The 25883-nt window shown below is 39.1% G+C and overlaps 1 protein-coding gene across 1 annotated transcript in view; it reads right to left on the bottom strand.

Annotated features, from left to right (window-relative positions):
- Positions 1–19061, bottom strand: part of LOC121854499 (acylphosphatase-2-like) — a 48183-nt gene extending 29122 nt beyond the window's left edge. The window contains exon 1 of the mRNA XM_042349180.1: positions 18775–19061. Coding sequence (XP_042205114.1) covers positions 18775–18826 — 52 coding nt within the window. The 5' untranslated portion in view covers positions 18827–19061. The remainder of the gene's footprint in view (positions 1–18774) is intronic.
- Positions 19062–25883: the final 6822 nt, after the last annotated feature.

Raw genomic sequence — 25883 nt, 5'->3', positions numbered from 1 at the left:
TCTTCATAATTAAACACACTTATTAAATGGTTAAAAAAATAATGTTACTGGTATCGGAATCAAACATGTGAAGGCCAGGCTCATGACAACTCCCTTCATATATATTTTTTCCTCCACGTTTTCTTACATCCCCATTTTTCCTGACTATCTACCTCCGGATACTTTACATCCAAATCCCGAAATTTTAATCCTGACATATTATTCCTGCCAATACAACTCACGTTTTCACTTCAACGCGTTACCTGCCTTCCACCACTCACCGAAAGTCCAAAATATCTCACCCTCCACCCTTCATACCTCTATTCTCACTTAAAAGTGTTTCCCAGATATTTGGCGTACTGTGCTCGCTTTCTCACCACCCAAGCATATTTTTGGGTCGACTCTCCTTTTCTCAAATATTACCATATTGCTTTTGTCAGCATACAAACTGACCTTCCTCTTATAATGTAATTTCCCAAATTACAGGTACACTACAGTACAGCGTATTTCTTTTCTGGTTGTATTTGGCAACTCTACCAGTGACGTGATGCGGTTATGGCTATGAACTTCCACTTTTTCTCGTAGTTTTTTGTTTGTGTTTTTAACCTTACTCCCAAACCTTTCTTACCAGCCAGTCTCTTTATTACTCTTATGTTCAAAGAGAATAATAACCTTGGAGTCAGAATACTTCCTGACCTCCCCTTAACCTTGCTCCTCCGTCCTCCACTTGTTCCCACTCACACATAATTTCTACTTCCAATACTCATAAAACAACGAATAACATTTATGGCTTAATTAAATTTATATTCCCCGTATGGTTTTATCTTACAATTTGCTATTTTTAACTTCTCATTTGTAATTGTCTCATTGGCATCAAGCTTCCTACAGTATTAAAGCACTCATGAGGGTATAATAAGAAATGGCAATATTAATATGAAATTTATATTTCGACATATCCATTACAATACTTTAAGAGTATGACACTATATACAGTACTGTTTAGGTGCCAGAGGGCAAACGGAATAAGGGCATTTTACGCTCAGGAAATGAGAATGAAAGGACTCAATTGATGTCCTTTAATGGGATAAAAGGGCTGACTGTTCCTCAAGTGATAGAACATAACGATGGCAGATGACCTGCAAACTTAATTTTGTTACAAATGGTTTACACGCCCCTGCAAGGTATCCTCAATTGAATGACTAAGTACTATAAACGGCCTGACGATGCAACAGGTAATGAATCCAACAAAATCTTATCATATTCTATGCAATGGCTATCCAATTTCATGATAATTTATAGGTTGTTTTTGTTTTTTGTTTTCTGCTGATACCAAAGGCAATCTGTTTCATGTACAGTATATGTTGCAGAATTCGAATTAATGGGTTATCAAGTTGGTTTTCGTAGTTTATCCAATATTACATTAACCTCAGGACGGACAACACGTACAGCTAGCAAAAAACACTACCGAGAGCGTACATAATACTCTTCACAGCTTCCGCGAATTTTGGCGTCGAGACATCAGTGATCTCAAGTGCACTGTTTATGTCGACAACTCCGCCAACGATCAAGTTACAAAAACAAGTGACTGTACAGTATATACGACTCTGGGAGTGGGGGGGAGGGGGTCTGTCATCCATTTCCGGGTTTGTATAAATATATTGTGCTCGTGGTCACTTTACTGTTTGTCGGAATTTTCTTTTTAATTTAAAATCTCATGAGAAATATTATTTCCCTTGTAAATGTAGAATCTAATTTTAATATTGTCTCCCCATTTTCATATACATAATCTGCCGATTTGAGACAGTATTCCCGCTCATCAGATAGTTACAAGAAGACAGATGTGCAAAAGTTCTTACTTATCCTAGGATACGATAATAAAAGTGAGCTAACGATCTCCACAAGTATCGTTTTCTGGTTCTTAACTACATTATATGTAAGAATGAAAGAAAACAGCTGTAAGACATTCTGAACACTACTTCGAAAATATTTACGTACAGTAATAAATTTTAGGATCAACGTGGTTGCACGTAAAAATACGTTATCTGATAAATTGAGTAACGAAACTGAAGCAAAATTTACGTATCCTATTAACTCCTTGGCACGAGGAAATAAAAAAAAATGCATTTAGCCAAGTCCCAGAATTACCATAGCATGTGAACGATTGCCGGAGTGAAACTCAACAAATTAAAAAGAGAAAATCAAAGGTTGGGATTCTCACACGAGATTGGATCAGGTACGGTCATCCGTTGACGAGTAGAACTGATGTTGCCTTAATTGGAAAAACAGAGTTGACACCCACTTACAGTTTTGTTGTTCTTGTTTGCCTGGTTTTTACTTAGTGTTGTGTCACGCTTAATGAATCTCCAGTGATATTGCTTTTAGTTTACATACATTTAGACGTAAAACTTATAAGGAGTAGTACTGTATTGAGGTTTTGAAATCCAGTATAGTAGTACAAGAATTAATTTGTTGATGGCTGGCAGATACCTCTCCGAGTTCAGGATCATATGCGTTTAAGAAGGTTGTCTATTTTTGTGGTTGGTTACGTAACATTGGAAGTGGGTGCCAAGCGTTACAGTATCAGGTAGGTTGTCCGGATATCCCACTGTCCCAGGGCATGTAAGTACAAAAGATGAGATATTGGTCCTGTTAAGTTTTCTTCCCTTTAAGAACGAGTTATTAAAAAAAAATGTGGCTCACCAAATTTCCCAAGGACCACTCACATGATCTAAATACTGTACAAAACCTGATTACCTGTCGCCTTGACTAGGACCCAAACCACGAAAAAATAGCCTTTAAGCCTTGTGTAGCAGGTAAAAATTGGGGACGCGCAGTCCTGTCACCCTCGGACCCTCCGGATCACCGTTGTAGCGCCAAAGATACTATTAAAAAAATGCGCCACTCTTGTCTTCCCCCATTGTAATCGGGTGACTGCAGTCCAGCTGGCCGTGGTTTGTTTACATCCTGTCGCCGAGTAGTGAAGGCTGTTCCAGTTACTGTTTAGCAGTGGAATGCTCCAACAGCAAAGGCAAATGTCCAAATTTAAAATTATTCCTATTCCTTACAGATATGTCATTACAACTTTTGCATGATTAACTGTAGAATTGCTATAAACTAATGCGGTACCATTGTCTTGTTTGAATATTCAGGCTGATTCTTAATATACTCATACTCAATATAGCTTAATACAACTTAGGTTTTCATAGTGCTCATTTTTTTTCTTTACTAAACATGATTTATGAATCAGGGGCGGATCCAGGAATATAAAAAGGGAGGACGGGGGGGTCCGAGAAGTTGTGGTTGAGGGAACATGGCGAGCACAGCGAGCCCACCCAGCCTGGGGGGGGGGGTTTGAGGGGGCATTGTAAGCCCCCCCCCCCGATTTTTTTTAAATCTGACCAATATTATAGGCATTTTGAGGCCATTTTGAAGCCATGTGCACTTGATATTGGGAGATATTCTGAGGTCAGAGTAATTACTTTTTACTGTACACAAACGCCTGAGTACAATACTGCATTAAAGAAAAGGTATTGGAATTTTCTGATGAAAAGGGGGGTACGGACCCTCCAGGACCCTCCTAGATCCACCCCTTGATATTAATTATTCAGTGAAACCTTTTCACACTAATAAATGCTTTCTGTACATACTTTTTATTGCAATAGTCGTTTACTTGAATTTCCTATTTCCAATGAAAAGTATTCATCTTTTTTGTATGTATATAATTGAAATGGAGCTACTGCACTATGCAGCAAAAAAGTACCAGTAATCGAGTTGCCTTTGGTGTGACTGCAGAGCGAGAAAGCCCAGAGTTAACCACAGCCGTTTGTCGCTTAGATTACAGAAAAGTCATAAGGCAGGTTCTGCGTGGCGCATCTTATTGAATGTAGTATCTTTGGTAGCGCTCAGTCAAATATGCATGTGCAGTGTTCGCGGCCTGCCTCGCGCTGTCTAAGAGGTTCTTGGCTCATCTCAAGGCCATAGGGCGTCCGGTCCAATAGAAAGAGTGTTATTTCTCTTCGGGGGGCACAAGCCTCTCCTTGTGTTCCTTGCTGTTTGTGTTAAGATATTAACGAGCGTGGGTTCAACGATGCTGTCAATGTAAATGGGATGCTCTGAAGGTTGGATGTGCGAGACTAAACTATTTTCAGAGTTCAAATAATTTTAATATAATTTCTTAAGCAAGAGTTGAAGTTATTTTGTCACATTGCGTAGGAAAAAATACAGGAAAATATTTTTAATTTTTCTAATGATTTTTTTTAGTACATTGCTCTAAAGGTAGATACAATTTGAGTCTTCCCCCTCTTAGTTAAACCGTAATCTTTTCGTGGTTTTAAATCCAAGTATTTAAATTTTATAGACTTGACAAATTTTAATTCTTTCAAATCTGTTTAGTAAATAAAGTAAGTATTGTAATTTGTGATGATGAGTTCAAATGTCATTATCTAGGAATTGTTATTTAAAGGGATTTCCACATTAATATAGCCTTCATGCACGACACTTGTCCCTGCTATTAACACTAAGGTCAATTTTGAGCAACGCCAAACATTCTAGAGGTACAGTTAACAACAAAATCTGCACCCCGAGGTCTGACGACTTTCGCAACCAAAAGGTGCAGAAATTTTTGTTGTTGACTGTATATTATGGATAAATAAAACGCCCATCAAGCTATTAACGGGGCGAGGAAGATAGCTGACAGGTTATTTACAGTGTTAGTCAAAACATGACGTGTGTCGCCTCACTGGAGACGTAAAAAACATCAAGTTATCGTACCAAAACATTAACCAATAGCTTCAAAGGGATTGTTGAACCAGTGGTGTGCACGGTTTATTGAACTAATATCAGGCCGGGTTTGTTGAACCAGCATCGTGCAGGGTCGTTTTGAACCAACAGTGTGCAGGGGTTTGTAAAGCAAATAACGTCTGTTTCTGTTAATCCATTTGCGTGCAAGAAAGATAAATTAGTATATTACAACGGGAGGAAATTGTATTTTGTAAAAAAGTTGGGATAAATTAGATTTTGGATACACCAAACAAAAACACTAAGTCATGTTAACGTCATGATAAAATTGATTGGTGGACAGTAACTTCGAATTTCTGATGCTGAAATATTTGACCTAAAATACGGCTCAAAAAATTTATTGTTATTGGGTCAGATTACGCTTTAAATAGCATTCATTTAGGGACGTTACATAATACAGTATAATATGACAGAGGATCTTAGATTAAGATAGCAGCTACCTTAGTTTGGGTGGCGTAGGTCAAGCATGATATCGCCTCTACGGTCGTATATTGTAAGAATGCTTGAGATGGGTTAAAACTTGTTTCTAAATCCAAACTGCATTAGGCCTACAGTATATGTGATAAGTTATGATACGTTGAGTTAGTTTAATTTTTTGTGATGCTTTATGTCAGGTGCATTATCTATGTGATAGAGATTCCACCAAGTTGTCCAGTCGTCATTAGGCAAGGGGCCAGCTGGTGCCAGATGAGATGAGAGAAGAGTTTGGCTACAGGTCAAGTTATATAGGCACCCCCACCCTCCCTGAACCCATTGCAATACTTTCCCCACTACGCAGCATTGTTCGGTCATTTTATGTAGGCTAATATATTTTGTAACTGATCTTTGGTAATCATGTAACCTTCTTTTATCCTAATCTCTGATATTCAATGTAACATTTTCAATAATTTTTTTATGAAATCATAACTAAAGTTCATATAAATTGGGAATTTTCGCTTTTCTAAGTACACACGTGTAAAGTTTTTTCTCGCATAATAAAGTATATTTACATGTCTGAAGAAGACACTACACATGATCCTGGATGTTTTTGGACCGCAACCAAGAACACTGCCATCCCTTACAATGTAGTGGCTTCGGGTTTCATAACTTTACATTAGTGCCTTCCTGTCACGGTCACACCCTCTATTATCACACCCTTAGGTCATTATTATAGTTTACCAAGTCTGATTACATTTCGCGCTTCAAATACGACTAAATTCGTGCATTAGCAAGTGGAGAAAATAATGTTTTGGTTATAAATAAGGTAAATATTATCCAAAGGAAACCACCACAAGCAGAAGGGACTGCCCCCTTCAGGAGGGATAGTGAGTCAAGTGACTGTACTGCCTCTTCAGCTGATTTCCAACCAGGCTTATGGTTGGGATACAGTTGCTTGGCTTCACGCTTGGTATAACACCAGGCATGGTGTGTTCAAAAAAATAAAATAAAAAATAATATATATATATATATATATATATATATATATATATATATATATATATATATATATATATATATATATAGCAAGAACAAAATATACCAAAATTTATCAATGATTTCATCAATATTAAGCTTCTGCAAAATAACACATTCAATGTTCATAAGAGACAGAAAATTGAGACGTTGCTAGGACATCGTTGAACGAAGTTCATGTTTTATTTACTTCAACTTCGAGAATGTTTGGATTTGGGGGCCCCTTAGAGTCGGGGGGCCTGAGGCCAGTGCCTCATGGTTAATCCGGCACTGGTCATTGGTTTCTGTGCAGATACATGCGACACAATGTTTGGGAAGAACCATTCGGTGTCACAATTGCTGGCGAGCAATTACCTATGGATACTGCCAGTAAAATGTTCTTGTCACTTGATTAACTTGTACTCTTCTCATGCATCATTGAAGCTTCCAAAATCATTAGAGGATCTTTGCAGAAATATTTACTCACATTTCCTTGTATCTTCACAGAGGCGTGATGCACTGAAAGAATTCCAGGACTTTCTAGATATTGATAGGCATCAAATCTTAAGAGCTGGACTCACTCGCTGGCTGTCAATGAAGGCTTGTGTTGACAGGATATTAGAGCAATATGATGCATTACTGCTTTATTTTCAGAATGCTGCATTTGAGGATCCCACAAACACAAATGACAGCATTTTGAGAAAGCTCGGTAACAAATTTACCAGAGCTTACCTTGAATTAATGTCCTTTAACCTTGGTAGACTGGTTTCATTCAACTTATTCTTTTAAAGTGACATGCCATTGTTGCACTTACTTAAAAAAGAAGTGTCTAGTCTGTTATCATCATTGTGCTCAGATTTCATGCAGTACTCATATCTTAGAGAGACTGATATTGATAAAATTGCTCCTAAGCAAGAGCAGCACTATGTTCCACTGAGCAAAGTTTACATTGGCATTGCAGCAACAGATACTTTGAACAACATAACCAAACACATAGGAGAGAGCCACCCTGATGTACAATTGTTTCTCACTCATTGTAGGGAATTCCTAATTGAATGTGTGCAGCAGATTCATTTGAGGTTCAGTGATCTTGAAAAGTTTGACTTCCTTGAATGACTGTCTCCTTCCACTGCATGGAACATGAAAGTGCCAGCTTTGCTGCATTTATTAAAACAAATGCCATATCTTAAGGACATTGTTGATATGCAAACTTTGGACAATGAATGGAGGCAGCATGCTATGTGCCCTAATGTTGCTAGTGATATGAGCAGTCAAGATTATTGGCTCCTCTTCTTCAGGCAAAAAATGCTGTAGGAAACCAGATGTATCCTAACTTGTCTAAAGTAATATATGTGCTTTTTTCCTTCCCATTCTCTAATGCTTCTGTAGAAAGAGTTTTTAGTCAGCTTAAGCTTATCAAGAGAGATCACAGAGCAGCTCTAAAGCATGAGAGTCTTCTATGTCTTTTGACATCAAAACTATGGTTGCAGCAAAGGGGGAGCCGTGTGGCTGCAACCTTAGATCCTCCCAAAGAGATGCTTCAGCTTCATTCGAGAATGGTAGCAAATGTAGATGATGAACAAGCTGCTAATTTGCGTAAGAAATTTCTTGAGGAAATAAGTAGAGAGGTCAAAGTGTGAGATAATTACTGCCATTGGGAATACAAATTAATTGAAACTCTTCATGCCTATTCTTCTTTTCATTGCACCTTTTACCATATGTACTTATGCATATGTATGTATATCTAGAATACCAGAAAAATATGATAACACCATGGTGTAAAGGCGGAAGTACTGCTAGTTACTGTGGCTGGAAGCATTTGACATCTTTTTCCTAAGCTATTTCGTCGTCAGTATTGAAGCACTATTTTATTCATATATTTGCCTGTACATAAGATATGTAAAATATATATATGTATATATACAGAAAAAAAAATCTAAGGAATTTTCATGGAATCTCAGGAATTTTTGAAGCTCATCCGAGGAATTTAAAATATTGCGGGTGGAACTTGGAAGCACTGGCCACACGTCAAGGCATAGGCGGGCCAAACATCTACCTCACCACGAGTAAATTTATGGCAGTCGCATTCATATTCAGCAGTTATGTGATTGACTACTAAGTTAAGAAATATTTTCCTTGTACAGCTCACTTGATAGCTTGTGACATGGACTCCAATGAATGAGCTGACAGCCTTTTGACTTTGTGACTGGTGCAGGAAGCTGCTACCGAGTTAACGGTCCATTTATTTTTAACAGTAGCGTCATATTTACACTGTCTAGCGCACACTTCTGAAAATATCCACACATACAGTAAAAGACCAGATTCTAAAAGAATGCAGGCACAGTGTACCGGTGTTTCAGTATTTACACTTGGGTCAATGATCAGTCGGGTTATTTTTTGAGGTCAGAAAACTCGAATTCTGGTCAGGTATATTAAATTCCTCTTTCGAGAAAGTAGTATTATGCAGTCGGCCGTTTTCACCTTTCTGTTAACGTGTCCTGATCAAATCAACTTCGTCAATATACCATGTAATGCACAAGAACATTAAAAATAATAAAATAAAATAAATTGTCAAAACTTATGCTTAGAAACCATGTCAAAAACTGTGACCTCGAATTTTTCAGGTCATTCCTAACCCGGTGTTGTGCGAAATGTCACATGCAAATATCTACCGTTTTACTATAATCCGCATGCGCGGCCATGCGCGGAACCAAAAAAACATCCGTTCTGTGTCAAGGTCTATCTATTGCGTTATATGTATATAAACAAACCCGCTGAAGGCCTACGAAATAACTACCCAGATTGTAGAATGTCCTTCAAACTCTTTGCTCAAATTATCGGATTAGTGGTGGTTGGTGATCCTCTAGTTGCACAGTAGTACCGCACAGTAGTACTCGCATATTATCCATCTGCAGACTAAGGCTAGCTAATTAGCAGAAGCCACCCCTGAACTTTAACCAAAGGACTGCTTCCCTCCCACACTCATAGATAGAAGCCACACTAGACCTATGTGGAAGGGGGCATATTATCCCTATACGCACTGATAGATCAGTACTCCCATGAGCAACTCACAGGATATGTTCAGGTCAAGATATTAAAGAACACTAACTTTATTAAAACCATATCTGAAACCACACCTGGGTAAATGTTTTGTGGTGTGACTTATCTTGCGTCGTTATTGTGCAAAATATATCACCAATGACTTATTTCATAGTGGTACCGGTGGATATTTTGCACAACATTGGCCCTACTTATAAATTTACCCTCCATATACCGTGCGTTTAGTCTGCATCATCTAATGTTCGATATATCAGAGCAACTACAAGTGTTTCCAGATCATAAAAACCGGACAATCGGTTTCATCAACTACACTGATTTCGATGTTATTGTACTGTAAAACTTCCGTTCCATTATTTTGTGGACTATGGTTAAGCCTGTACTGACTAAACTTAGTTACTGTAATACGTGAGACTCGCCAAGGGGTGGTTTCAAGTTGTTCTTGTTTTTAGCCAACAGAGAAACAGAACTGTGATGGCGTTCACTGTATACTCCCGTTAATTTTTTTAGCACCATTGATGGTGATTCAGTGTTAGTGTCTTCATGTTTATTTTCAAATGGGTTGAGAGTAACCACTGTATCTAGGTTGAAAGACTCATGTCTCCAGGCATAAAACTTAACGTATGATATTCTGGCAGTCATAATCTTTGGTTTTCAATCACTATATAGGTCTAACAAATAATACTTGTTGCAACCTTTGCAATGCTGAAATTCTAAGAAAATCCGTTCATCCCCAGCCAGTGTGAGGCACCAGCTAGGTCAAGCGGCAGTGACAGTGTAGGGATCACTAGACAATGCAAACAGTTCGGAATAGTTTGTAAGATTAAAGAAAATAAGAAAACTCTTTCCTTGTAGACACAACAGAAAAGTATGTTTGATTGGCATTTAATCACCTAAAAATATAAATCCCCAAATAAAACGAGAACAAAAAACATCATATACTACCTATGAAATATTTGGAACTTTTAATTAAGCAGCTTTCAACTGGAACACCGAGGAGAGGGATGTTTCATGTAAGGGCAGTGTATGGAACTGAGTAACCTAACATTACAAGTGTTCGTTATAAAAAGAAAATATACTGTACCTATTATACATACAGTATTATTTTCAGCCATCGTCTATTTAAATTTGAGAGATTAACCAATATCCAATGCACAGTATATGCAGCTGTGCAAAAAATACGACTGTTTAATGTTGCCAGTGTTCTCTATACCTCTGGAAATAAGTTGTTTAAATTAATAAAAAGTTTTAAAGTCATATTTTACCCTCAAAGCTTAATGTCCAAAATATTAACGATAAAATATATGAAATGCGTCTCGGCTGATATTGTCACTTTATCATCTTGAATCGTTGCTGTGGAAAACACTGTAGCTATTGTTAACTCTTAACTCACGTGCACATGTAAACCTAGCTGATGAAGATTTAAAGACTGATGAAGAACTTGCTGCACAAAAGAATGCTGAAAAGTTAACCAGAAATATGGAAATATTTCGCGCAGGTAAAGAATGACGAACAAAATTGTTCTAAGAAAGTCCTTATTAAAGTACAGTAATGTACAGTATATTTGGCCATGTTTTTCATAACCGAATACCTTAGTTGTGCAACACATAGTCACAAGTCTGAACTCCCAACTGCTGACTAAAAGACAGGAGAATGACGAGAAATTATGGGAGCACAACAGTTTCTTCAAATAACCTAAATACAAAAATAGTTTAATATTAAGTCACAGGGTAATTTTTCCACACTAGAATTACTTGTGTTGTTCATAATAATTAATGTGGAATATCAGTTTCAGGAATGGACTACTTTATGTATTGTCATACAGTATGTTGATGCAGCAGGAAATAAGTAATATGTGTAAATAAAATACTGATTCTTAATTTGCAATTTCATTCATCTTCGTATTTCCTCCAGTACCATAGTGGTAACAGCTTACCCTATACACAGCTTGATACTCTACCTCAAGGAAATGTGCGATATGCACCTACTTCATGATTTACGTCAAAATCAGCATTCAATGTTACTTCTCAAATTGTTTATAATTAAAAAAATCTTATGAACAAATTCCTCAGAGCTTTATGTAAATCTTTACCAGGTTCACTAGGGTGAAAATTCTCCTTCCCTTGTATTGTAATTCTGAACTCAGGGCGCAGTGGTAGGTCTACTATGGTACTGGTTAGAGATAAGTGAATAGGACAAGTTTTTCACCGCGACAAATATCACCGTGAATGCCAAGAGTAATGTGAATCGCACGGAGACGCGTAAACAAACGAGAAATGCCGGCAATGTCGTAAGGGGAGTAATTTATTTTAACAGTATTGTAAATATGTGTGAACTGATTAAGATTTGTTTCCTTGACTACGGTGTATCCAAGGCCAAAAACAGACATTCCTCAACATGGTCACATAATTCATGAACTATCTTTGCATATTCAATCACACGAATACTAACACAAGTCATTAGATATTATTGCCGTTAAACACCTACTAGAAGCAATTGTGGTCGCCAACCCTCTGATATGAGGACGGTGCTCTGATTGATTACGCAGCAACGAATACCAGGCTACATTTTAACCAAACCTAAACTCTCTTAATCCACACAAGGTGAGCGTTTGGTTACTTACGCCATGCTAGAATAGACCAGTGCAGCACCTATTTTATGGTGCCAATTTCAACAGCGTACACTCACGCGCCATAGTTTCGAGGCACCCTCTACCGGCTACCCCTACTCCTGACTCGATGGAAGTCGTAGCCTTGGCTTCATACCGAAAGTCCCCTCCCCCCCCCTCTCTCACTTCCTCCCACTCATCGTTCAGTGGTGCAATGTGGTGGCTCGAAGCTTCGCTGGATTGTACGAATAGCAGTTCATGACGTAATATTTGAGAGAATATATGCACGATACAGGCTTTTTAGTGTTTTCACAACACTTTTTACCATCACCATACTTAACACTACTATACAAGAGGGACCGTTCGGTTTGCAGCCCTGACTGCTACTTCCCTCGAGCCAGGAGTAGGGGTAGAGGGTGCATTGAAACTATGGCGCGGGAGTGTACATACCATCAGTAAACAGACCTCATCATGACTTTGATATGTTTTGTTTACGAGTCTTTACGTCGTCCTTACGACGTATGATGCAACAAACTCCTCCTCGATGTTACATGCGGGTTATCGCGATGGTTGAGGAAACTATCATTCATAGAATGTCATGGATGCTAGGTGTTCATTGTAAAAATAAATTATATTATCCGTGGCAATGCCAGTAATGCAAAAAGTGTATTATATAGAAGCGTACGGCAATAGGTAACAACGGGCTTCATGGTTCAGAGCTGCGTACGACGATAGATGAATCAGTTTTAGGTCTGGCGCCATACTTGCCGATGTGAGCCACAATGAGTCACTCTATAGTGGTTTCCCTGGCCCGTCGTGCTCTCAGGATCTCCTCCATCACACCTCTAAAAATCTGTCGACCTTGGCCCACCTCTCGGATCTCTTGTCACTGTCATCACCCTCGGCACATTCTGTGCCTTTCTCGTCACGTTTCTCTCTCTCTTAAGTTCTTCTTCGTGCTCTTGAGGAATGTGGGGTAATGTTCCGCAAGCCGTTGTTCGATAAATGAACAATTGATCCACACTCTTTTGATCGTTCATTAGGATAGCATGTATTTTTCTATTGATTCTTGAGTCCCAAATCATCTTTTCTTGTATATTATAAACCTTCTCTTGATCTACCAAAGTTAACAAAGAACTCTTTTGGAGCTTCAACATCCAAACTATCTTTTCTTGCTCTACCAACGTATACACGCATCAGAGTATAAAGATGGTATAGGGGGGGGGGGGGTGATGCTGGAAATTATCCCAAGATACGACACACAGAGACAGGGCAGTACAAGGATACCCGGGACAAATGCCTGACGAGATCATTGCTAGCTCAGAATAATACCTTCAAAATGATACAGATGGGAAAATACAAAGTTTTTCTAATAACATACAACTGTTTGTCAACACAAGATGAATAAGATGAACACATTTTCCACGAAATAAAGCCGTGAGTATATCTGTTACCGACTTATTCGACAACCAAACAAAACTTTCCTTGAATGACCCACCCCAAGGAGCCACCGACTTGCTGGCTAGTGTGAGCTCGAGTCGTGGGCTCGGTTCGGAAACGAGACATCATCTCTGGCAAAACATCAACCCATTTATTGTGACGGTTATGGCGCTCAGGAATCTTAAGATTTTGGCTGTATCTCACTCTGCTTTTAGTCTGCTCACACGTAACGTCACAGACACATCATCATAAACTGTTTTACAGTCACAAACAACTGCCTTTTACTCCTGAATCTGTAAATTCCATCACAAGAAAAAAAGGCATAACACCGTATACCAAATACATGGCTCACCGATAAAACACAGAGGGTCAACGTAGATTGTGTTAAATCTGAGTGGGGCTGTGTAACAAGTGGGGTTACCCAGGGGTCAGAACTGGGCCCACTCTTGTTCATAATCTACATAAACAATATAGATACTGGGATCAGCAGTGACATAAGCAAGTTTGAGGATGACACCAAAATAGGGCGGCAGATTTAATTCAGGGCAGGATGCAAATGCACTACAGAAGGATTTAAATAAACTGCAGGAGTGGTCAGAAAAATGGCAAATGAAATTCAACATCAGCAAGTGCAGCGTACTTAATATTGGAAGAACAAATACTGTCAATGTATACAGCTTTAACAACATCAACCTAGAGAAGTCGATTTGTGAAACAGATTTAGGGGTACTTGTAAGCCCGGACCTACGGCCTAGAAAACAATGCGTTCATGTTCGAAATAAGGCAAACAGAGTATTAGGTTTTATATCTAGAAGTGTAAGTAATAAGAGTGTGGAGGTCATATTGCAACTATATCTTGCGCTAGTCAGGCTGCACCTCGATTATGCTGTTCAGTTCTGGTGCCCTTATTATAGAATGGATATCAATTCACTGGAGTCGGTGCAGCGAAGAATGACGAAAATGATTCCGGGACTTAGAAACCTTCCATATCAAGATAGATTAAAGAAACTAAACTTGCATCCCCTAGAAAGACGAAGAGCGCGGGGAGATATGATAGAAGTATTTAAGTGGGTGAAAGGAATAAATAAAGGAGATATAAATAAAGTTCTTATAATATCCGAGCAGGATAGGACTCATAGCAACGGGTTTAAATTGGATAAGTTTAGGTTTAGGAGGGAGATAGAAAGGAACTGGTTCACAAATAGGGTGGTAGACGAGTGGAACAAGCTTCGCAACTTTGTAGTAAGTGCTGGAACGCTGGAAAGTTTTAAAAGGAGGCTAGATAGATTCATGGATGATAGAGTGGTAGTAACTCTCGACAGGAGCTGCCATGCACAGGCCAACCGGGGTATTGCAGACTCCTTATTTTCTTATGTTCTTATGTTCTTTTAAGTAATTTACTTGAAGCAAACATGACCCACTTGGCCCGCGTCTACCTGGCGGTGTCTGGTACATTACGCTTCAAAACAATAATTATTGGGTAATTTTTTACAGCAATGACATATTTTTAGATGAAACCGAGGAAAACCCATCAAATGACGTTTTCCATTATAAATACTGATCTTGGTGTAATTTCTTCAATTTCTTGTTATCATAAGCTCAGTTTTATCCATGTCTTTCACATGCATACAGTGTAGTACAGTGGCCTTATATCTATTATCTCTGTGTTGTTACTAATTCACCATTTGGCGTCATAAATGAAGTTTTGCAGTTTCATCAAATATGGCTCCAGGAGTAAAGTTAAGGGTTTAATTATATAATTAATGCGGTTGAGAAGTTAGGGCAGCACGCCGCGCACTGCCATTTGTCAAGCTGAAACTGTCGTACACCGTGGGAAAGAGAAGTGAAAACACGACGATATCTATACTGTGAGATAAACTTGAAATAACAACAGTGGTAATTATGAAGCTGTCCAAACATTAAGAGTAATCTGACATAGTGACAGCAATAAGTGACTAACATTAAAGTGTTCAGAAAGACATACCTGTATAACCAACAATTTCACTCATCAAATCCGGTCATCAAAATTATAGTCCCAAGCAAATTAAATTTCAGCGTTAAAATAGTTAAGGGGTTAACCTGAAAGATAGGTTAGAAGGAAACACTTTTCATGTGTGTATTACGAGCTTTTGTGGCAGTTCCCTTCCCCCAGTCTAGCCTGGATGTTACTCAGTAAGTACAAAGATCGTGTAAGGATTGAAGTCATGACAAGGAACAATAAAACGTCCCCTTGACTCTCTTGTGAACATCTTGTATGTCTCCCCCATGGATAGGTAGATGGATAGATAGATATTAATTCAGTAAAATCGTCATTCAGGTTTACAATTGGCTCAGCATGTGTAGAGATAACGCAAGTATACGGTGCACAGAGGAATATTAAGGGATGGAAAGGAAATGGGGAAGAAGCAGGGTTGGATCTAGGAATATCCAAAGTGGGGAATCCAAGAAGTTTTGGGTGGGGGAACATGGCGAGTACAGCGAGCCCACTGAGGGGGATATATATATATATATATATATATATATATATATATATATATATATATATATATATATATATATATATATATATATATATACTATATATATATATATATACTATATATATATATATATATATATATATATATATATATATATATATATATATATATATATATATTATATATTTTTTTATATAATGCACTTTTTGAAATCTAATTAATTTCATCTTTTTTTTTCAAGCACGTGCACTTTATATTAGCAGTAGGAGATATTCTGAAGTCAATAATTACTTTTTACTATACAAAAATGCTTGGGTACAATATTGCATTAAAAAAGTATTGGAACTTTCTGGTGAAAAGGAGGGGGGGGGGGGTCCGCCCTTGGGGCGATAGAAAGGCGTGAAGAGTGAGTGAAAGGAAAAATAATACACACACACACAAACACACACTACGACGGACGAATTTTGCTAATGCTTAGATCAGCTATCCAGCCAGAGCCCCTGGACCCAAAACCCCTCCGGTGGAGACCCTCCAAACACCTGGTGCCTCTCCCCCGACCCAGCCCAGGATAACACGGTTCTCGAGAAACAGGATCCCTTGCCACCAGGCTTTGGGAGCTTTATGGGTATGGCCGGCACTGCCACCACCATCAGAGTCGCTCGAGCCACCACACCACTAGGAGGTTCTGGAGTAAAAATAAACCAGCACAACAGCTCCTCCCGGACAATACCTTGCAGAAACTCCCCAACTTCTCCCATCCACGCAACCACACCACTCTCACGTATTCTGTTCTCTGTCCAACTTATCTTCCTCCACACACACACACACACACACACACACACACACACACACACACACACACACTTTATGACTAGTGGGGCCACCTTTCTAACACACACATACATGTTTTCATGACATCTGAACTGGTTATCTGACACACCATGACACTCCAAACACCTGTCCATGATATCTGAACTGGTTATCTGACACTCCATGACACTCCATGACACCTTCATGATATCTGAACTGGCTCACTGACATGTGTCATCTTTATTGAACTTCAAAACCTGTCTTAAGCACACAGTTGTTAACATCCATTGTTGAAGTATTTAACCGAGTAATTATAATGTTTCTTCGGCCATCGTAACTGTAAAATTCCACACATATAAATATTTTAAAGAGCCTACATAATGGAAAAAGATGAAGACAACAGAAACAAGAGAATAATAATAGTCATTGCTGCGTTAGTGCGAGGTGGTCGTGTGGCCGACAGCGTGAACAATGACAGGTGCTCCATGAACCTTCATTACGCGGATTCTTTTTTTTTTAGGTCGTTGACGTTGTTATGTTGTTGCTGCGCTTTAACATCGAAGGTCTTTAACCCTTTAGAGGGCAAAGTATCCTTTATGTATTTCATTCTGGCTAAGATAGAACTCGTATGTATGTTTTTGGTCGGTTAGTCATGAAAGAAGCTTAAAAAACACTTATAATAAATAAATAAAAAATGCACTGCAAATAATATACAATACAGCAGGATTACAACTTAGAGTACTTTAGAGTGGGGGGGGGATACATATTTTAACTGACTGATGGGGAGGTAACTATATCAATCATTGTCTAGTTGAAGTACTGTCGTCACACCTTGAGGGATGACCCAAGCATCTCAGGTGATACTCACTTCTTGGCACAGACCTGGCTGGCAAGACCAACCTTCATTCCGAGCTTATGTGGGATTGTAGGTACCTTGTGAGGTTGTGGGAAGTGGTTTGGGGTTATAGGTACGGAGTGGGGCTGTGGGAAGCGTGAGGTTGAAGATACAGTGTGGGTTTGAGTATAATGTATATAAGGATGAGGGTAAAATATAGGGTTGTGGTTACAGTGATGAGTTGTGGGGTTATTGGGTGGGTACTGTGTAGAATTGTGAGTACAGTGAGGGGTTGTACGCACAGTGGGGAGTGCAGTGTGGGTTGAGTACAGTGTGGGTAGTGTGGGGTTATGAGCGCAGTCTGGAATTTTGGATGGGTAGTTTGAGGTTGAGGATAGTGAAGGGGTTGTGAGTTGTGTGGAATTGTGGGTGGACAGTGTGGGGGCTGTGAGCACAGTGTTGGGTTGCTGGTGGGTAGTGTGGGATGGTGAATATAGTGTGGGGGTTGTGTGGGATGGTGGATATAGTGTGGGGCTTGTGTGGGATGGTGGATATTGTGTGGGGCTTGTGTGGGATGGTGGATATTGTGTGGGGCTTGTGTGGGATGGTGGATATAGTGTGGGGCTTGTGTGGGATGGTGGATATTGTGTGGGGCTTGTGTGGGATGGTGGATATTGTGGGCTTGTGTGGGATGGTGGATATAGTGTGGGGCTTGTGTGGGATGGTGGATGGTGGATATTGTGTGTGGGGGTTGTGGGATGGTGGATGTGTGTGGGATGGTGGATATTGTGTGGGGCTTGTGTGGGATGGTGAATATAGTGTGGGGGTTGTGTGGGATGGTGGATATTGTGTGGGGCTTGTGTGGGATGGTGTATATTGTGTGGGGCTTGTGTGGGATGGTGGATATAGTGTGGGGCTTGTGTGGGATGGTGGATATTGTGTGGGGCTTGTGTGGGATGGTGGATATAGTGTGGGGCTTGTGTGGGATGGTGGATATAGTGTGGGGCTTGTGTGGGATGGTGGATATTGTGTGGGGTAGGGGGTTGTTGGTAATGTGGGGTTATCCTATTAATATCCCCCACGTGGCAATGTTGACAGTGTTCTTTATACGAGTTAAACCTACACTGACAGGTTGACATTGATGGAAACCAACCACATGGGCAATCACGAGCGCCTGGCAAAACCCTGAAAGTTACGCCTGACTTTTGTCTGCACTAGCGGTGCTGATCTCTGTAGCACTAACTATATGAGAGCAGAAGATTCTATACGGAGCCTACTGGAGGAGAGAGGGAGGGAGGGAGGGACGGACACGGGTGACCTGGGACTACCCTACTCACCCTGGACCTTCCCGAACACCTCGAAGTCGACTGAGGACACCTCCATCACCATTATATCCCAAGGCACTTAGGCCCTACGCTCGCTATATCCCGACTGCTTGTGTTGGTGCGTGGCCAACCAACTGCTGACAGTGGCTTTGCTCACGGGTATCCTGAAGGAACTGTGCTGGCGAACCTGAAGGAGGACAGAGCCTCGAGGGCGTGGGTGTGTTGGTGCAACAGATATTGGTGGTGGTGTTGGTGAGAGCGGTGGTGACACACTGGCGGCGCTGGGGTTGACCAGGCGGGCCCTCCCTCCCGTCGCTGGCACTTGCCCAGGCACCAGAGGCACCCAGCGCCGCCCTGACTCGCCACACATCCCCAAACGACCGTCGCAGCATCGCCACCACTCCCTCGTAAACCAGTCCAACACCCGCACCTCTTACGCTACCCTCACCCAACACCTTCAGGTCCCCCTTACTGAATGAATGGCTCACCTCGTCATTTACTATTTTTTTCAAGAAATTTTAGGTTCTATGTGACTTGTGAAACTGACGGGTAAATCACCTTTTTGTAGACAACACAGGATATAGTGAAATACTGTAGAATATTTCAGTCTGAATACAAACTGAAGGAACTCGACTACACTCACCCATGCAGAAATATATAACTGTCACATGCTTACAATACTACCACAAAGATGCATGTCTTCAAACACACCACCATAACAACGTGTATATATATATATATATATATATATATATATATATATATATATATATATATATATATATATATATATATATATATATATATATATATATATATATATATATATATATATATATATATATTTATATATATATAATGTTCAACGAAACCCTAAAGTAATGTAGTACCAGACTTAACGTGTAGAAAGACCTTAGGAATATTCACTAAAACAAGAGATCCCTGAGTAGACCTTAAAAGTTTCACTCCAATCTAAAATTAAAAAAGAGAAGGCGACGATTCGGTCACGTCACGAGCAATTCACTAATTGTCACTGTTAGGTGCCGCGTTTTACATTATATTTCTACTGCTGAGCTGGTTAGATGAGATTACTTTATTACCCTAACCAAATTAATGTACTTGGTGACAGTTGTGTGATATATTAGATAATAGGTAAAGGACAAATGCCCATTGACAATCATCAATGTCATTTAAAAAAAAAAAAAAAAGTGAGTTGCACGGGTGGGTGACCTGTCATCGTAAGTCTGTCTGCACTCCGCCCATGAGCCGCCACCTTTTACAATATATTGCAATTTTTTTGCATATCTACGATAAATGTTTAATATCAAGGAACCGCATTCAGTGAGGGGTTCAGTTTATTTGTATCAGTGGTGACTTTCTTAGGTGTAGCTACTTGTATATTACCCTTTTTTATTCTACGTCGGAACACTCGAGAATTTATTTATTTTTATTTTTTTTTAAATATAACAAGTTTATAGTTTCGCTCAGTTTGTACCATAGGTTAAACTAAGAACGTTGTGGTAAAGTATTCACATGGAGGGTTTAATAAGATTTTTTTCGAACAAAATTTCTCCCAGGTCTTTTATGGAGACGTAATGCGTCACATACCTGTGTGTACATAGGACCAGTCAGAGATTATAAATAGATGGTAAATATAACCTAAATAATTTAAAATTGTGAGAGACATGTTCTTAGCCCCCATCAGACCCTCACCTGTCACAATTATTAACACAAAATTCTCTGCCTGATCTAAGCTACTCGTGGTCTTTATTTGTTTGGGCTTTGAGCTACATTACCAGTCTGGCCACACTTGTTAAGTTTGGTCTGGAATTGGCTTCGATACTCAACTTACCTCAGTCAGGTGTGGGTTATAGGTGTGACTGATTTTCAGTACATCAGATCCTTTTAAATAAAGAGTACAGTTCACACTCCTGAATGAATATATATCGCAGTTGTCCGGAGTAAGTAGGTGCTACAAACAACTTACTTGGCGCTACTGTATCGCTTAACGTTTGCAAACAAATTTTGACAGGATGTTAGTGTATTAATATCATGCTTGACATTAATGACTAATTTCCATCAGCCACACTCAGACCTTCATAACTCTTTTCGACGGCTCTTGCACGCACTAGAAACCGCAGACATATGCATTAAATATACTTTAAGTGTTCATGATCTGAGCACGAATGTAGGCTACGTCAAAACATTGGAACCATATCATTCTAGGGGTGGAGTAACCAGGTGCTGGTCTCGAGCTCGTCTCCTGAATATAGCTATTAGCCTCTGACGTCAAATTCCGGGAAGCACGTGATAGTGAATTATGATGATAACCTGGTATAAGATATTTTGAGCTACTCAGCTGTCGCGGGCCTCCAGGGCTGACGTGCGCCCATCACTGAGATGAGAAGTTTTGTGCGGTAAATGATTTAAACACCTTTCTTGATTCCCCGTAAAAATCATCTGAGTATCCGGCATCATAAGTTACGTTAGTTAATATTCGATCACTGTCTCTGCCTATTTTACTCAACAGAAGTTTGGACCAATATCCGGTATGAAAGATGCACTGTACTGTACGTGTCTGTGAACATATTTTACAGCATAATTTTCCCTTATCGTTGATATTAAGACTCGTGCTTTTTTTTCTTTCTTAAAACATGGCCTTACATTTCTAGTAAAGTCGAAATTATATGGAGGCGATGGCGATTCACCCGATCCACCTCGACTGCCGCCCCCACATACACACAAAAGCAAAACCTCGTTCTTCTAAGAAAAATGCCTCGTGAACTACAAATCAACAAACGTAACGTAATTATAAGTGAGCAGATTATTGATGTGTTTGAGAGCTCTAAAACTGTGTGTCCTTGAATTAATGTTGAATTAATGTCAGAAGTTTTAAGTATTTTGACAGTTTATGATTAATGCAAAAAAAAAAGACGAAATTTTCTTTACAATATTATCTCATCACAAGGTGGAAGAACAGTTCATAATTCTTCGGGTTTTTTTTATTCAGCCTGACCCGTCTAAACCCCTTTATTCACTGTTAACTGGCTGGTTCTTCACAACCTAATTATCCATGATATTCGTATATATATATATATATATATATATATATATATATATATATATATATATATATATATATATATATATACATATACATATACATATACATATACATATACATATACATATTAGCTGCCCCTCCCCACACAACGTCATCATCCATGCTAGATCATCAAAAGCGTTCTACTGTATAAAATAAACTGAAGTTGGATAATCAGTAATTTTTTTTATTAAGATTCTAAGGGACAATTGATAGGGGGTTGATAGGGTTGGTTTCCTGCAGGAGGATCATCGCGTCGTCAACCTAACGCTAAACCTGTCGGCACCTCGCCACCACTAAATACCTACCATGCTCCTGCCTCCTATCTCAACTCATGTTATTCTTATGCCTTCTCTAAGGATAAATGTTGAGACTAGGTTTAAATTATAATACTTATCTCGGATTTCACTATAATACTTATCTCGGACTTCACAAGTTAAACAAAATTTTCCTTCTTTTTAAATTATGTTTAAGCTTTTTTATCCGTTTAATTAAATTTAATGTCTGTGGTTTCATTGTCAACGAATCAGTGACATGTAGCATCTCGGTAAGTTGAGTCAGCTGGTGTGATCGACATAAAATCAGATTGCGGTGTAATGCCATTCATCATTTAGTGTTTGTGTCATTATTGATCACAAAGTAAAAGGTTCGCATAGGCGACAATTTATATGCCTAAAGTCCCCATTAATAATCAGAGGCTGCGTTAAGGTAGATACGAAAGACTGAAGTGATGGCATGCGCGCATAAATTTGATAAGTCTAATCTCCCGTCAACTGCCAAGCTTCATTCCACCTTCCCCGTTATCCAACATCACAGGATATTTCGCCACCACGTACTGTACGTATCCAACATATATTGTATTCTTGGAAGTCATCTATAAATAAAACATGCATCCGTATTAGATTTTAATTGTTGAAGCCCCTTATACTCTTAGATTAACGGATTTAGAGAGAAAAAAAAACACGGGCTGGCAGGATGTTTTCCACTATCATTTTGGTGACTTGTACAGTATAGTGGAAAGCGGGTCTTTTGGGTTTGAGGAACCACAATTTTGTATTTATTTTTAATAAAAGCACATTAATCTGACGTAGTTTTAAATTATGATTTCGAAAATATTTATATTTTTGGGGTAAATACGAGTAGAAATTACCGAAAATTATGAAAAAGGAAAGATTAGGCAATATTTTCTTAGATTTTTTAGGGTAGCCTCAGCAAATACCTGAAATACATCATGTTAGGTTAGGTTAGGTTAGGTGTTAGGTTAGGTTACAATTCTGGTACATTTGGGGCATCCTAAAGGATGATGTGCATGGCTTCATTTTGTACTACCTCTTAGCTGTTTAGCAGGGCTGGATTAAGCTTAATAGGGGCCTGAGGCATAGATCAACTTGGGGCCCCCTACCCTCAAGGTATATATAAATAACAAGAACAAAATATACCCAAATTTATCAATGATTTCATCAATATTAAGTTTCTGCAAAATAACACATTTAATGTTCATAAGAGACAGAAAATTGAGACGTTGCTTGGACATCGTTGAACGAAGTTCATGTTTTATACGCTTCAACTTCGAGAATGTTTGGATTTGGGGGCCCCTTAGAGCCGGGGGGCCTGAGGCTAGTGCCTCAAGTGCCTTATGGTTAATCCGGCACTGCTGTTTAGTTGTTTAAAAGGAATAATTACAAGATGGAGATCATGATAGTCAACTACAGATCGAATGAAGGGAAGGTACAGACATAGGAGATATTAATTCCATAGCTCCTATCAACAAGGGATCTGAGAGGTTTAATATGCTCGAGTAGTTTGGTACGATGGCTGCCAATGAAATTCGCATTATTCACATTAATTCCAAGATATTTAAAGGAGCTACAGAGTTCCAAGGGCATGCTGTTAATGTTAAAGTTAAGAGGCAGAAGGTGAGCAGGGCGAGGATTGAGGACCCTCGTCTTGTCAACAAATATAATGAGACCACATTCCATTGTCCTCCGAGTAAAGACTTTTAGTAATGTTTGGAGCCTGGGTTTGGTCTGTGTCATAATGCAGATATCATCATTATAACATATCACAGCTTCGATCTGTTGAGCTAGAATGTCAGCAATAAGCTTGTGCATTAGTATATTAAAGAGCATAGGACTTAACACTCCTCTTTGAAGCGTGCCAAGCTCAATTGCTTTCATTCTGGTACTTTTGACTCCCCTGAACAGAGCACTGGCATACCTGTTGGACAGATAACCCTTTATCCATGTCAGGAGGTTACCTTGGATGCCAAAATTAGCAAGTTGCTCAAGTATAATGTCTCTATTAGCTAAATCAAAAGCTGGTTTAAGGTCTATGAAGGCTGTTTGTTTTTACCCTTCGAGTGAACAAAATATTTTGCAAAGCATGTCTGTGTGCTATGCCTGGGCATAAACCTATACATATTAGGGACCAGTTTGTCTTTGACTTAAAACATGAAACGGTTGAGAACAACTCTTTCAAGGACTTTACACATACAGGATGTGAGTGAGATGGACCTGAAGTTTGGAGAGTTAGCTTTAGGGATTGGTACTATGTTTCATTGAGTCCATGTCTTTGGCAGAATACCTTGTGTGAGGCTCAATTGATACAGGTCAAGCAGTGGGTGGTTAGGACCTCATTCAACAATCTTAGTGTGTTATAGGTTATGCCATCCTTACCAGGGGAGGATGATTCACCTTATATTAGTGCTTTTGTTAGTTCGTGGTGAGTTATAGCAAACTGGTCAATAAAGGCTCTATTAATGTTTGTGGCTTTAAGATATTACTGTATGTTAGGAGGCAAGGAAGTGATTTGTGACACAGTAGACCATTGGTCTAATAACATGTCAGCATATTCTGCGGGACTGCGATGAAGTTGGACTGGGGTGGGTGACTTGGTAATGGCTCAAAGTTTGTTCCGCACTTCTGCTAGAGTGGTTGTTCTATTAATCCCCTTTAAGAATTGTTCCCAATAAGTGTTTCTCACCTGACCTTTGAGTTCACAAAATGATCTGTTAGCTTTGAGGAATGTTTTCCTTATAAGTGTCGGAAAACTTGTACCTTCTCTCCTTCTTTGAAGAAGACAGGGATACTTTTGATATCAGTAGTATTATCTTATGCCGCTGACCTACAGTATATTATATGAAGTGGGTGAATTTTAGTTTTGCGATACCATTTATCATATTTTAAAATTTTTCGTTCATTTACAGTGATTTTTTATTTATTTTTTAATGCAATTCTGTTCCATTATACAGCAGTACGTCCTAGTGTTAGGACCATACATCACACTAATTTATTGAACAGTACAAGTTGAAGACTGTATTGTGAATATACAGTAGGCCATTTTCATTGAGTAAAAATCTATTATTTACTGCTTTAAATATATCTGTATATACTTGTCATAATAAATGAAAACAATACATCAAAATAGAATAAAAAAATAAATAAAATATGTATATTATTTTGTCTTGTAGTACGTTTCAGCCCTGTTTGGGATACTTTTTTTCCCACTGGGAACACTGCTTGACGGTTCACCGCTACTATCAACAGTTAAACCGTGTTGTGCAGTGGCGACTCTAGTATTTGTTTCTGGGGGACAAAGGCTTAGAAATTTACCCTATTTATGTGACTCGTACTGATGTTTGTTTACTGTACCTCCCTAGCTTCATTGTGCTTACTCACTTTCACTGTGCTTCCCTATCTTCAATGTGCTTCCTTAATATCACTGTGCTTCTCTACCTTTAATGTTTCCCATCCTTTATTGTTTCCCTACCTTTTTGTACTAGTGTACTCCCCTACCTTCACTGTGCTTCCCACCCTTCGCTGTGCTCCCCTAGCTTCACATTGTTTCCATGCCTTCACTGAATTTTTCTACCTTCATTGTGCTTCCATTACTTCATTGTGCTTTGAGCTATCATACCTTCACTGTTCTTCTCGACCTTCACTACTTCCCTGCCTTCACTGTGCTTCCCTTACTTGACCATTCCTTTCCTTCAAACATTGGCGCTGCCTGTGGAAATGAC

Source organism: Homarus americanus, unplaced genomic scaffold (assembly GCF_018991925.1).
Source record: "Homarus americanus isolate GMGI-L3 unplaced genomic scaffold, GMGI_Hamer_2.0 scaffold51354, whole genome shotgun sequence".
Classification (NCBI taxonomy): domain Eukaryota; kingdom Metazoa; phylum Arthropoda; class Malacostraca; order Decapoda; family Nephropidae; genus Homarus; species Homarus americanus.
This window is presented reverse-complemented; position numbering and strand designations above follow the sequence as displayed.